At 44.2% G+C, this 12464-nt stretch overlaps 1 protein-coding gene across 2 annotated transcripts in view; it reads right to left on the bottom strand.

Annotated features, from left to right (window-relative positions):
* The window catches only part of CUNH3orf70 (chromosome unknown C3orf70 homolog), a 54953-nt gene extending 43095 nt beyond the window's left edge, over window positions 1–11858 (bottom strand). The window contains exon 1 of one of the 2 annotated variants that reach the window (XM_036352545.1): window positions 11240–11858. In XM_036352545.1, the coding sequence (XP_036208438.1) occupies window positions 11240–11384 (145 nt within the window). In that variant the 5' untranslated portion in view covers window positions 11385–11858. Of the gene's footprint in view, window positions 1–11191 lie in introns of both variants that reach the window. The other variant, XM_036352544.1, reaches the window with a different exon arrangement.
* Between the last annotated feature and the right edge of the window lie 606 nt (window positions 11859–12464).

The raw sequence follows: 12464 nt of genomic DNA, 5'->3' as shown, positions 1-12464 counted from the left end.
TGTAGAATTTACACTCAGCCAGCCTTCCTGTTGTTCTAGATGATGTCTGCTCTGTCCTTTGCGGTAATTTTCAATTGTTGTGGGAGGCGGCAATTTCCCGGTGTTTACCTATGCTGCCATCTTAGTTTCTCCCTCCTCTTGAGTTTTAAAAGTTATACTTGACAGTTAAAACAGTAATTATGTCTTACATGATTCTAAGAACATGTAAAGAAAATACATAAGATAGCTATATTATAAATGAGTAGAGGGCAAAGAGATAAAAAAGGAAGTAAGGTTTATATACTTCACTCAAACTGATCAAAAGGCACTAAAACTGTGATAAGCCATACACACATAAATGTAATATATATAGCAATCTCTAAAAAGCTACACAAAGAGAACACTCCAAAACATTACAGGTAATCAAAATGAAATTCTACAAAATGTCCAAGTAACTCACAGGAAGGCAAAAAAAGAAAGCAGAGAACCAAAAACAGGGAGAACTAACAGAAAACAAAAAATAAAATGACAGACTTAATCCCTAACTTATCAATTACATTACATATTAATGTTCTAAATATAACAATTAAGAAACAGATTGGCAGAGTGGCTTAATAAATAACCTATCCTATATAATAAAAGCCTAATATGCTAAGTGTCCAGTTGACAGTTCAACCAATCAAAGTGTAATATGCTAATGATATGCTTAGGCTGCTCAACCACTAGCTATGATGTGCACTGACCACCGGAGACAGATAGTCAACTGGTCAACCAGACGCTATTACGTGCACTGACCACCAGGGGGCAGATGCTCCAACTGGTAGGTTAGCTTGCTGCTGGGGTCCAGCCAATCGGGACTGAGCAAGAGGGGCCAGACATGCCCTGGAGCCCTCCCACGATCCCTCCCTGGCTGGCCAACTTCCCGTGTCCCTCCCCAGCCCTGATCAAGCACCGGAGGGGTCCCTTGGCCTCGCCTGCACCCTCTCACAATCCAGGACCCCTCGGGGGATGTCGGAAAGCCAGTTTTGGCCCAATCCCGCAGGCCAGACCGAGGGACCCCACTGTTACACGAATTCGTGCACCAGGCCTCTAGCCTACTAGTACATAATAAAAGCCTAAGTGACTTACTGCAGAACGAACAGAACGACCGGTCGCTATGATGCGCACTGACAACCAGGGGGCAGACACTCAATGCAGGAACTGCCCCCTAGTGGTCAGTGCTCTCCCATAGGGGGAGTACCGCTCAGCCAAAAGCCAGGCTCACAGCTGGCGAGCGCAGGTGCCATGGCGGGAGCCTCTCCCGAATCCACAGCAGCAGGTGCAGCAGGTCGGGATGAGTGTGAATGGCGCCCGGCCCCGATATGGGCTCCTCCCTGGCTGCCTGCCACTTGGCACACTGCTACAGCCCTCGGGGGATGTCTGACTGCCAGTTTAGGTGAATTTCGTGCACCAGGCCTCTAGTGCTGTTATAAGAAACTCACTTCAAATTTAACAGTATAGAAACTTTGAAAACAAAATGAGGGGAAAAATATGTCATGCAAACATTAATAAAAGGAAAGCAGGTGTGGCTATATTAATATCACATAAGGTAGACTTCAGAGCAAAGAAAATTATCATAAAGAGAAACATGGGATGATGACAAAAGAGTAAATCTAATGAGATGACACAGAAATTCTAAAAGTGTATGCACCAATCAACAGGAGTTACAAATGTATGTGAATCAAAAACTCCACACTTAAAAAGAGAAATCAACGAATCCACAGTTTAGTGGGAGACATCAAAACTCCTCTTTCAACAACTGACAGAGCACACAGAAAATAAGCAAGGATGTAGAAGAACTCAACACAACCAATCAACAGAATCCAATAGAGACATTTACAGAACATTTCATCCAACAGCAGCAGAATACCCATTTTTTTAAAAGTATCCATGACACCTGGACCATATCCTGGGCCAGTAAACAAACCTGAACAGTTTTAAAATAATACAAATGCTACAAAATATGTTCTCTGACCACATGGAATCAAACTAGAAATCAATTAACAGAAACTTAACAGGAAAATCTCCAAACTAAACCACACTTCTAAATAATCCATGAATCAGAAAAATGTCTCAAGGGAAATCAAAGCATACAATGAACTGAATGAAAAATGAAAATAAAACATATCAAAAGTGTGGTATACAGCTAAAGCAATGCTGAGAGGTATCTTTATAGCAACAAATGCATATATGAGAAAAGAGAAAAAATCTTAAATAAAAAAATATAAGCTCCCACCCTCAAGAAGCTTAAAAAAAAAGCAGCACAAAATAAAACCAAAGCAAGCAAAAGTTAGGACATAAAAAAGATGAAAATAGAGATCAATGAGATTAAAAACAGAAAAACAATAGAGAAAATAAATGAATAAATGAAAACAAAGAGCTTGTTCTTTGAAAAGGTCGATAAAATTGACAGACCTCTCACAAGACTGACAGAGAATAAGGAGAAAAGACACAAATTGTAAGTCTGAGGGATGAAGCAGAGGATAACACTAAAGACTATGCAGACATCAAAAGTATAATTAGGGAATACTATAATCTCTATACACATAAATTTAACAACTTAGAATAAAATGGGCCAATTCCTCAAAAATTACAAACTACCACAACTTATCTTAGTTATTTTAAACTCCTAAAAAATAAATCTCCAGACCCAGATGATTTAACTGGAGAATTTCACCAAATGTTTTTTAAAAATTAATACCAATTGTAAACAATCTCTTCTAGAAAAGAATAGAGGGAGGAAATCTTGCCAATTCATTGCACAAAGCTAGTAATAACCTGATACCAAAACTAGACAAAGAGAGTACAAAAAAACCCCAAAAAACCCTACAGGCCAACACCCCTCACAAATATTGACATAAACATCCTTAACAAGCTATTAGCAAATAAAACTCAGCAATATTTAAAAATAATTATACACCATAACCCACTTGGTTTATCCAGGGATGAAAGGTTGGATCAGTATTTGAAAATCAATCAATATAATCCACCATATTAACAGGCTAATGAGGAAAAATCACGTGATCATATCAATTGAAACAGTTGGTAAAGTTTAATACTCATTCAGAATTTGTTTTTATTTTGAGAGGACACAAGCATGATTACAACTGTGTCCACATACAAGCATTCTGTGTTATTTATTACTAGAGGCCCAGTGCACAAAATTCATGCACAGGTAAGGTCCCTAGCGGCAGCCAGCTGCCAGCCGGGGCCTCCCTTCCTTGGTTGCCGGCTGCCAGCCACTGGCTTGGGCCTTCCTTTGTTTTGCGCTGCCCCCTGGTGGTCAACACACATCATCACAAGTGATCAAATCCCAGTCGGTCAAACTCCCGAGGGGACATTCTGCGTATTAGGCTTTTATACATATACTAGAGGCCCAGTACACAAAAAATTGTGCACTCGGGGGGGAGGGGGGTCCCTCAGCCCGGCCTGTGCCCTCTCACAATCTGGGACCCCTCAGGGGATGACCACCTGCTGGCTTAGGCCCGCTCCCCGGGAGATTGGGCCTAAGATGGCAATCAGACATCCCACTGGCAGCCTGGCAGCCCTCGGGGGATACCCACTTGCCAGCGGGGAGCAGGCCTAAACTGCAGTTGGACATCCTTAGTGCTGCTGAGGAGGCAGGAGAGGCTCCCACCACCACCGCTGTACTGGCAGCCATCAGCCTGGCTTGTGGCTGAGCAGAGCTCCTCCCATGTGAGAGCGCCCTGACCACCAGAGGGCAGCTTCTGCATTGAGCGTCTGCCCCCTGGTGGTCAGTGTGTGTCATAGTGATCAGTCATTCCCAGTCCTTCTGCTGTTAGGGTCAGTTTGCATATTACCCGTTTACTATATAGGATAGAGGCCTGGTGCATGGGTGGGGGCCGGCTGATTTGCCCTAAAGGGTGTCCCGGATCAGGGTGGGGGTCCCGCTTGGGTACCTGGCCAGCCTGGATGAGGGGATGATGGCTGTTTGCAGCTGGTCACACCCCTTCAGGGTGGGGTCCCCACTGGGTGCCTGGCCAGCCTGGATGACAGGCTGATGGCTGTTTGCAGCTGGCCACACCCCCTTCAGGGTGGGGGTCCCCACTGGGGTGCCTGGCCAGTCTGGGTGAGGGGCTGAGGGCTGTTTTCAGGCTGGTGGGCGACTGAAGCTCCCAGCCTCTCCTTTTTTCTTTTTTTTTTATTCTGGGATTTATTTACCTTCTATAGCTGTCACTGGAGCTGAGAGCCAGCTCCAGTTCTGAGGCCGTTGCCGGCTGAAAGCAGGTATCTGGGTTTGTTTAGATTCTATAATTGAAACTCTGTTGCCATCACTGGCCGCTCTAAGCTCTGAGGTCAAGCTGGCTGAAAGCAGGTACCTGGGGTTTGTTTAGCTTCTATAATTGCAACACTGTTGCATCTGGAGCTCAGAGCTGGGCTGCGGCAGGCGGGGAACCTTGGCTTCCTTCATCACTGGAGCAAGCAAGCCTCATGTTCACTTCAGCTGCCTGGCTGCCGGCCGCCATCTTTGCTGGCAGTTAATTTGCATATCTCACTGATTAGCCAATGGGTAGGGTAGCGAAGTTATGGTTAATTACCATGTTTCTCTATTATTAGATAGGATAGATTGTTGAAGTTGATGTATGTCCACCATTGAAGTACCACTTGGATGGGAAAACACCTATCAGCTTTCTCTACCTTTGGAAAAGCTTCGAGGAAACATTCAACTTGATCTCACACTTGTCCTCTTAACATCTGTATCCTCTTCCTTTAACCACCACACATGGTAAGAACCCTCATTCTTGTTTTATTTTTAACTGATTTGAGAGAGAGAGGAAGGGAGCGAGAAAGAAACATCTATGTGAGAGAGAAACATCGATCAGTTGCCTTCCGTACACATTCTATCCAGGGACTAAACCCACAAACTAGATACAGAATGTGCCCTGATCAAGAATGAAACCTGCAACCATTTTGGTGCATGGGATGACACTCCAACCAACTGAGCCACCTGGCCAGGACAAGATCCCTCATTTTTAAAAAAAAGAAGAAGAAGAAGCAGCTTTAGCTGATTCCTCTATCCCATCAAACTACCACTCTATTTCCCCCCTAATTTTCATTGTCAAACTTCTTGAATATATTTTCTGTAGCTATTGTTATTGATATGACTGAGATGTCCCTTAGAAAAACCAGCTGGCATTACCCTAGGGAGGTCAGAACTTTATTTTCTGAGCTGGGTATAAGTAAGAAAACAGAACAAATAGAATAACATAAAAACCACAATGCTAATATACTAACTAACGAAGCGTATATTTGGCCTAAGGTCCCAACAGTTAAATTCTCTAATCAGCTCCCTCTCTCCCTATAGGAAATCTATTAACAGAAAGCCAAATTTTAACTAAACATTTGCTGGGATAGTCCAGTCATAGGGACCAGACATTTAAGCCTCTGGGCAGTGTACCACCTTCTCTGAACAGTCCCAAAAAATCATTTCCAAATCCTGCCTCTCCAATTCCCATTTTTCTACATTTCCATGCTGCCCATCCACCTTCTGCTGTGACAGTCTTTCTTTAGATATGTTAATATCATCTATTAAACTACATACATCAAGTCCTACTCTTCCTGTTTTCAACCTGAAAGAGACAGACATCTTTTAAGGTGTCTTCTGCAGAAAACTGAGCTCATCTATTATGTGATTTTTATTAAGTCAATTCTGAGTTCTGCGGGTGGAACCTACATCACACCACATACACTCCTCCACCCCACCCACCCCATCACCTTCTAATCACCTCATCTTCTTTAACTCTTAACTTGAATTTCATTCTCTACCCCATAAAGAATGAGAGTGCTCATTCTTTTGTATTTCATTACTGAAATTGATACAATTTGCCACTCATTTCTTAAAAACTTTCTCCATCATTGGCTTTAACAGAGCAAAAAACTGCTGATTTTGCTCATTAATTTTACATTGCTCTATAGTACCCATGGTGGTTAAGAATCCTGGTCCCTGAAACAGACAGGCCTGGGCCCAAATCCAGACTCTACTTCCTACTAGCTATATGCTCATGGGAAAAGCATTTAACTTTTCGAAGCCTTTTTCCTCAACTGTTAAATGACATAATCGCCTATTAAGTGCTTAACATAATAAGCTTATTCTGGCGCAAAGCAACCACTCAATAAATACTAACTATTATCCTTGTGTCCTAATTCTCAGCTCCTGGCATTCTATTTCTCCTCTTCCCATCTTGAAAAATTCACTGTCTTGAATAGCTTTGACTAATACTGCAATTAAATGTATTTCTGAAGTTGGTGTTGCAGGACTAAAACTTTCATACTCTTCTTCAGTCATAAAATGACTATTTGTATATTTCACCAATATCTAAGAAATAAGTAACCTGCTGAAAACTGATTTCATCTTCATACTTTTTCTTAAAATATTCACTTCCCTTGGCTTCTGCAGTATGATACTTTTCAGATTTTTCTTCTCTGGCCATCTCTTCTTAGACTCTACTGCCAGCTCATCCTCCTATAGCCAGACTCTGAATGTTAGTGCTCTAAAGGAAAAGCTAAGTATTTTCTTCATTTCTTATACTATAGTCTCTCCCTTGGTGGATCTCATGCTTCCTCAAGGCTAAAGCTGCAATCTATAAATAGGTAAATGACTTCCATATTACCTCTGGTGCAGACCTCTCCTCAGTTCTAGACCACTGTAGCCAACTGTCATCACCGGGTGATGACAAGGCAAGCTAAACTCAATAGATCCAAAACTAGATCCATGGTCTTCCTGAATTTATGATCCAAACTGGATTCGGGATTCAGGATCAACAAACCTAGTTCTTCTCCAGTATTCGGTTGTTAGTGCATAGATGTCACCACCATCCAACCAAGTTGCATAACACAGAATTCTACAAGTCCTTTATAGCCTTCCTCCCCCTCCAAATCTAATCTATTCCATTATATGGATCTTGTTGCATGAATTTCAATCTATTTTTTACACTAATACCAAAATAATATCCTTTGCTAGTTTTATTCCCCTACTATCCATGTTATCACTATGATAGCAAGGTCTCCATAAAATGAAATTCCTGATTTCCCCACCTTTCCTGTTTATAACTTCGACTCACATCTCAACAATACAATTTCTTATTCCTATATTAAATATTCTATCTACTCCAGCCACAAAAATCTACTTTACAATATCTGCATATGACTTATTCTCTCCCATCCCTCTTCATTGAACAAGCCATGTCTTTTTCTCTCTCAAAACTCCTCTTTGGCCTGGCCGGGGGCAGTGTGACTTAGTGGTTGAACATCAACCCATGAACCAGGAGGCCCCTGTTTCAATTCCCGGTCAGGGCACATGCCTAGATGTTGAGCCTGGTCCCCAATGGGGGGGGTGCAGGAGGCAGCTGATCAATGATTCTCTCTCATCATTTAGTTTCTATCTCTTCCTCTCCCTTGATTTCTTCTCTCTGAAATCAATTTTTTTTAAAAAAAACATATATTTAAAAAAATTCCTCTTAGAATCCTTCACTGATTAATTCAACACAATACCACTCTTTGTAGGGAAAAAATAAAGTTTCAGATTCAGAGCCAATAATCTATCTTTGACAGTGACTAACACAGCATATTACAGTTTCCCCTTCCAGGCATGGATGGTCCTTAAAAATCTATTATTATCCAAATACACGAATGATTTCCTTTAATCATACATTAAGCACTGAATCTATAAATATATACTGAATGTATAAATTTAAAAGTTTTTTATGAATTCATATATTTTCATCCTTTTCTGTTTCATAAGTTTATGAATTTCACAAGTTTAATGTCGACCATATAAAACTAAGCTTCCTTTATTTGTTCTGAATTTCCTAAGCATCAAGGTAATCTTCTCACTTTCACATTTTCTGATTTGGTGAACAAGCTGATATGTTTTCTCACCCATATCATTTGTGATTTAAAAGGAATACAAAAATAAATACAGCATGAATTATGCCCTTATAGCCTGCTTAAAGGGTGAGATCCACCTGTATCCATATTTGTATTCCTAATGTCCATAACAATGTCTCACAAAGAGACATGTTCAACAGAATTACATGTTCAACAGAATTAAAGGAATTCTGCTTAGGACTGATGTAATGCTTGTGAATGCCAAAAAGAAAATAGAACTTCTCAACTAGAACTTCTACTTCTTTTCAAGAAAAATTATATTTGGGTAAAAAAAAAAAAAAAAAGCAGGGGGCGGGGATGGGACACTGATGCCCTGCCCAGAGTACAGGTGAGGAGACCAATAATGTAGTATCTTGGTGCTTTAAATGAAACAAAGTGCATTGTGAATGGGATCACTGAATCACTGCCAGTGAAAAAAGCATGGAAACTCAGAGGGTTGCCAAAGAATGGAAAAGAGCAAATAAATGTAGGTCTCTCTCTCCCCCCACCCCCCTCTCTCTCTCTAATGGAAAGAACTGCCAACAACAATCCAAGTACACTTGACATCAATCTTTTTCTAAATTCAGGTTATTTACTTAAAAAATAGCTTCCAATTGCTTAGCAAAGAAAGTGGTAAGCATTTGTGGAACCAACCTGAATTATACTAATCTAATTTCCTTTCATTTTTTAAGAGTGTTTATAAATAGATCATACATCAAAAAGCAGTAAAAATGGTGTGTAGGTCGGATTTCAACAAGGTATTTGACCAGGTTCTTATTATACCCATACAGATAAGATAAACATAAGATGGCTAACAGTACAATTATGTAGCTAGGCAATTGTTTGAATGAACATAACAAGTGCTCATTAATGAACTGCTCTCCACCTGAAGGGCAGGTCCACTGACAAGCCTCGGGACTCAATCTGTGGCCTTCTCCTGTTCAACAATTTTATCAATAACTTGAATGAGTATGTAGAAGATTACTATACTACTGTTGGCATCCAATGTGCAGTTGACATGAAACTAGGGGGCTCATAAAATATATTATGAAAAGAGCCAGGATCTACAAACACAATGATAAGCCAGGAAAATGGGCTCACTCTAATAAAATGAAATCTAATAGGGAAAAATACCTAAGGGGTCAATTAATACCTGTGTCCAAACACATACATACAACTGTGAAATGGGCAAGTGCCGTGATTTAATCGCCACATGTGTAAGACAAACAATGGTTTAGTTGACCACAAGTTTTAGTTCAATCTGACGGCAGCAAGCTCAATAGGATGTGGATATCAGAAAAGCTAATGTGATGCATGTTGCAGCATCAGTAATATCTCAAGCATGGGAGACAGGAGTCCTGCTCACCTCTGGACTGATCAGACCACAGCTGGATAGTGTGTGCCTTTCTAGGGGTCACAGTCTTCAAAGGATCTTAACCTTATTGGCACATATTCAGAACAGAACAATCAGGATGCTTATGAGCCTGGACACTACCCCATAAAAGGAAAGACACAAGGAAACGGATATTTATACACAGGACAAAGCGATGCCTTCTGAAGAAAATGATGGCTACCTTCATTCAGTCCTTCAACAAAAATGAATTTCAAACCGATTTCCGTACAGACATTACGAGAGCGGCTTGGGATACAGAGAGAAAACAGTCTATGCCAGTGAGAAATTCATGTGTGTGTATCTAAAGAGCTGAAACAGCCATGCTCTAAAAAAGGATTGGATTGCTCTATATGATTTCATAAGGTAGAAACAGGAGCAATGGAAAGAAGTTAGAAAGTAACCAACTTCAGCTCCATGTAAGGAAGAGTAATATTCTAAGAGTCACAGCTCTCTAATGAAGGGAGCAGCCGCCTGAGAAGACGGCAAGCTTCTGATCACTAATGGTGCACTTAGAAGGGAGAACGCTGGAGTAAGACAAGCGCTGAACTGGACGGTCTTTGACGTTTCCCACATTCTGCACTACCATTCCACACTTCCCCGGGGAAACGGACTCTCGCCAGATTCATCCTACTTGTGTACGTCAGCATCACTGATTTCCTACAGTTGCTACTTCCAACTTTGTACCCTGTCCCACACTAAAGCGATGTTTTATAATTGGGGATGGATCAGAGAGCGATAGGAATAATGAGATATAGGAAGAAGCGGACCCATCAGATCACGGAACACAAAAAATCAATACTGTTAAATAAATGTAAGACGGTATTACTGTAAAATAAGTGTAAGAAGTATCTGTCCTTTAAGTCACAAACTCATTTAAAAATATTCCATTTTGTTCAATTAATGTAATAAGGATTTATTATCTACTGCATCTCTTGTTGGGAGCCATTTTTTTTTTTTTCTAACCAACAAGGAAAAATTTTTAACTTAAGATCACTTCAAGAATTTGGGTCTTAAATAAGTATTCCAAAACCCTCTATTATAAGGTTATGTAGAAACTAAGTTTGCAATATATTTCTAATAAATGATTCATCGGGGATAGCAGGACAAATACCATGAACTAATCAAATTGTGAAATTCTGATTAAATGACTGCTTAAGTTTAATCCCTTTTCAAAACCCCATGCAGGATAAACAGAGAGAAAAGGCCTAGATCCTTTAGTCCCGGCTTTTACAAATTGGTAAGATTATTTAGATTACTTTCGTTCATTTTACTTTGTAATTTTAAAAGTCTCATACATTGGCTCTATATGCTGCAGCTGGCTATTTAAGGAGTTCCCCTTTCCAAACTGTTAATATTAACTTCTTGGAAGCAGTCCCTCACTGTAGCGCTTTCTCAGCTGGATGCAATAAATGCGCTACCATTCGATTTCCAAAGGCTCTTTCTCTTAAGGAACTACCCGGAAAGACGAAAGTGAGAGAGAAAGAGAGGCATCTTCAACCACTAGTCTTGAAAAAAAGCCTTCCTCTCTCTCCGTTTGCCATCAACTCCCGAAGGCTCTCAACCATTTCTCAACACACTCCCTGATCGTTTCGGTTTAAAAAAAGAAAAAAATAGCTTCCAGTTTTCCCGGGACGGGGAGATCCCCTTTTGCAGAAGTGGCTAAAGCGACGCTCCCCACGGGGATTTCAGCTCGTTGCCACGGCAGCGCCAACCCGAGCCGCCCAGCGCGAGGGCAGCTGCCGCGCGCCCGGAGCCCGGAGCCCGGGGCGGCCCCAGCCTGAGCAGAGCCGCCGGCCAAGCCCAGATGCCCGCGGCCCCGGCCCCAGCCCCGACCCCGACGGCCCCGCGGACGCCAGGACCGCGGCGCGAGGCGGGCAGACGCGCCGGACTTACAGTGACACCATCCTAGGTGACAGCACCAGTGCAGCTTGAAGCACTTGCCGTGGCTGTGCGTGGCACAGATGGAGAGCCCGTCGCACGGCTGGAAGTCGGGTCTGCGGGCGGCGCAACTCCGCGCCAGGGCCTGAGCCTCGTCCACTTTCTCGCTCTTCCAACCCCGCTCGGGCGCCGCCGCCGCCGCACTCATTTCCTCGCCTTCCGCGGAGCCGAGACCGAGAGCCCGGGAGCAGCGGCGTCTGGGCGGACAGGGCGCCGAGTCGGCTGCAGCGCGGGAGGGCGCGGCGCGGGCCGGGAATCACGCCAGCGCGCGGCGGCGGCGGCAGCGCGGCGGTCCCAGCTCGCCGAGGAGCCGCCCCGGGCTCTGCGACCGGGGGCTGGGCCTGCCGCCGCCTCCCGCCCGCCCTCCGCCGCGGCGCGCCCCACGCGCACGCGCGCACACACAGGCGCCGGCCAGCGGGGGTGGGGGCGGGGGAGACACGCCGCGCGTCCCTCCGCAAGACCGGCCTCCTCACTCACACCCCGCGCGGGGGCGCGGGCGTCGGCGCGCCCTCCAGTCGCAGCGAGTCCTCGCCACACACCCACTCGTTCCGATGGAGGACCGTTATGAATACACACACGCCTTGGCGGCTTGGTTTCCACACGCACACCAGTTTACACGCACACTTCCCACGCACACTTCCCTTCGATCTGGGTCATCTCGAGGACTGACACCCACCCTCCATGGCGGGCCGCGCGCACCGAGGACACGCCCATCCGTGCTGCTCAGTGGGCTGATCCCTGGCATCTGCCAGCGAGGTTCTCTCATGCACACACAGCCTCTCCCCACGCGCGCCTCTCATTTCCCGCGTACACACCTCCCAGGGTGTCTGGGCACAGCCCCTCGGAGGCGCGCGCACCTTCCCACACCCACGCACTCCCCGAGCACCTGCCTCGGGCCCTGTGCACAGCCCCTCCTGCCCAGAAAGCCGCGAGTCCCCGCCCCCACGCGGGAAACCCCAGCCCCGCACCCGCGCCTGGCACCCGCCTGCAATAACCCGGGTCCACCCGCCTAGGGCTGTAGTCCAGGCTGGATGCCTGTGATGCTGTGGAGTGTGTGTATGTGTTGCATGTGTGGTGCACAGGACTGGAATGTAAAATGTGTGTGTCGTTTGGTGTGGATGTTTGATTTTTGCATGGAGTTTGTGTGGCGGGCATGTGCGTAGTTGGATGTGTTGTTAAATGAATACATGATACCTGCGGTGTGAGTGTGGGTATGTGTGTGTAATGT

The sequence above is a fragment of the Myotis myotis genome, unplaced genomic scaffold, assembly GCF_014108235.1.
Source record: "Myotis myotis isolate mMyoMyo1 unplaced genomic scaffold, mMyoMyo1.p scaffold_m19_p_2, whole genome shotgun sequence".
Classification (NCBI taxonomy): domain Eukaryota; kingdom Metazoa; phylum Chordata; class Mammalia; order Chiroptera; family Vespertilionidae; genus Myotis; species Myotis myotis.
Note: the sequence above shows the minus strand (reverse complement) of the source record. Positions and strands in the feature narration are given on the sequence as shown.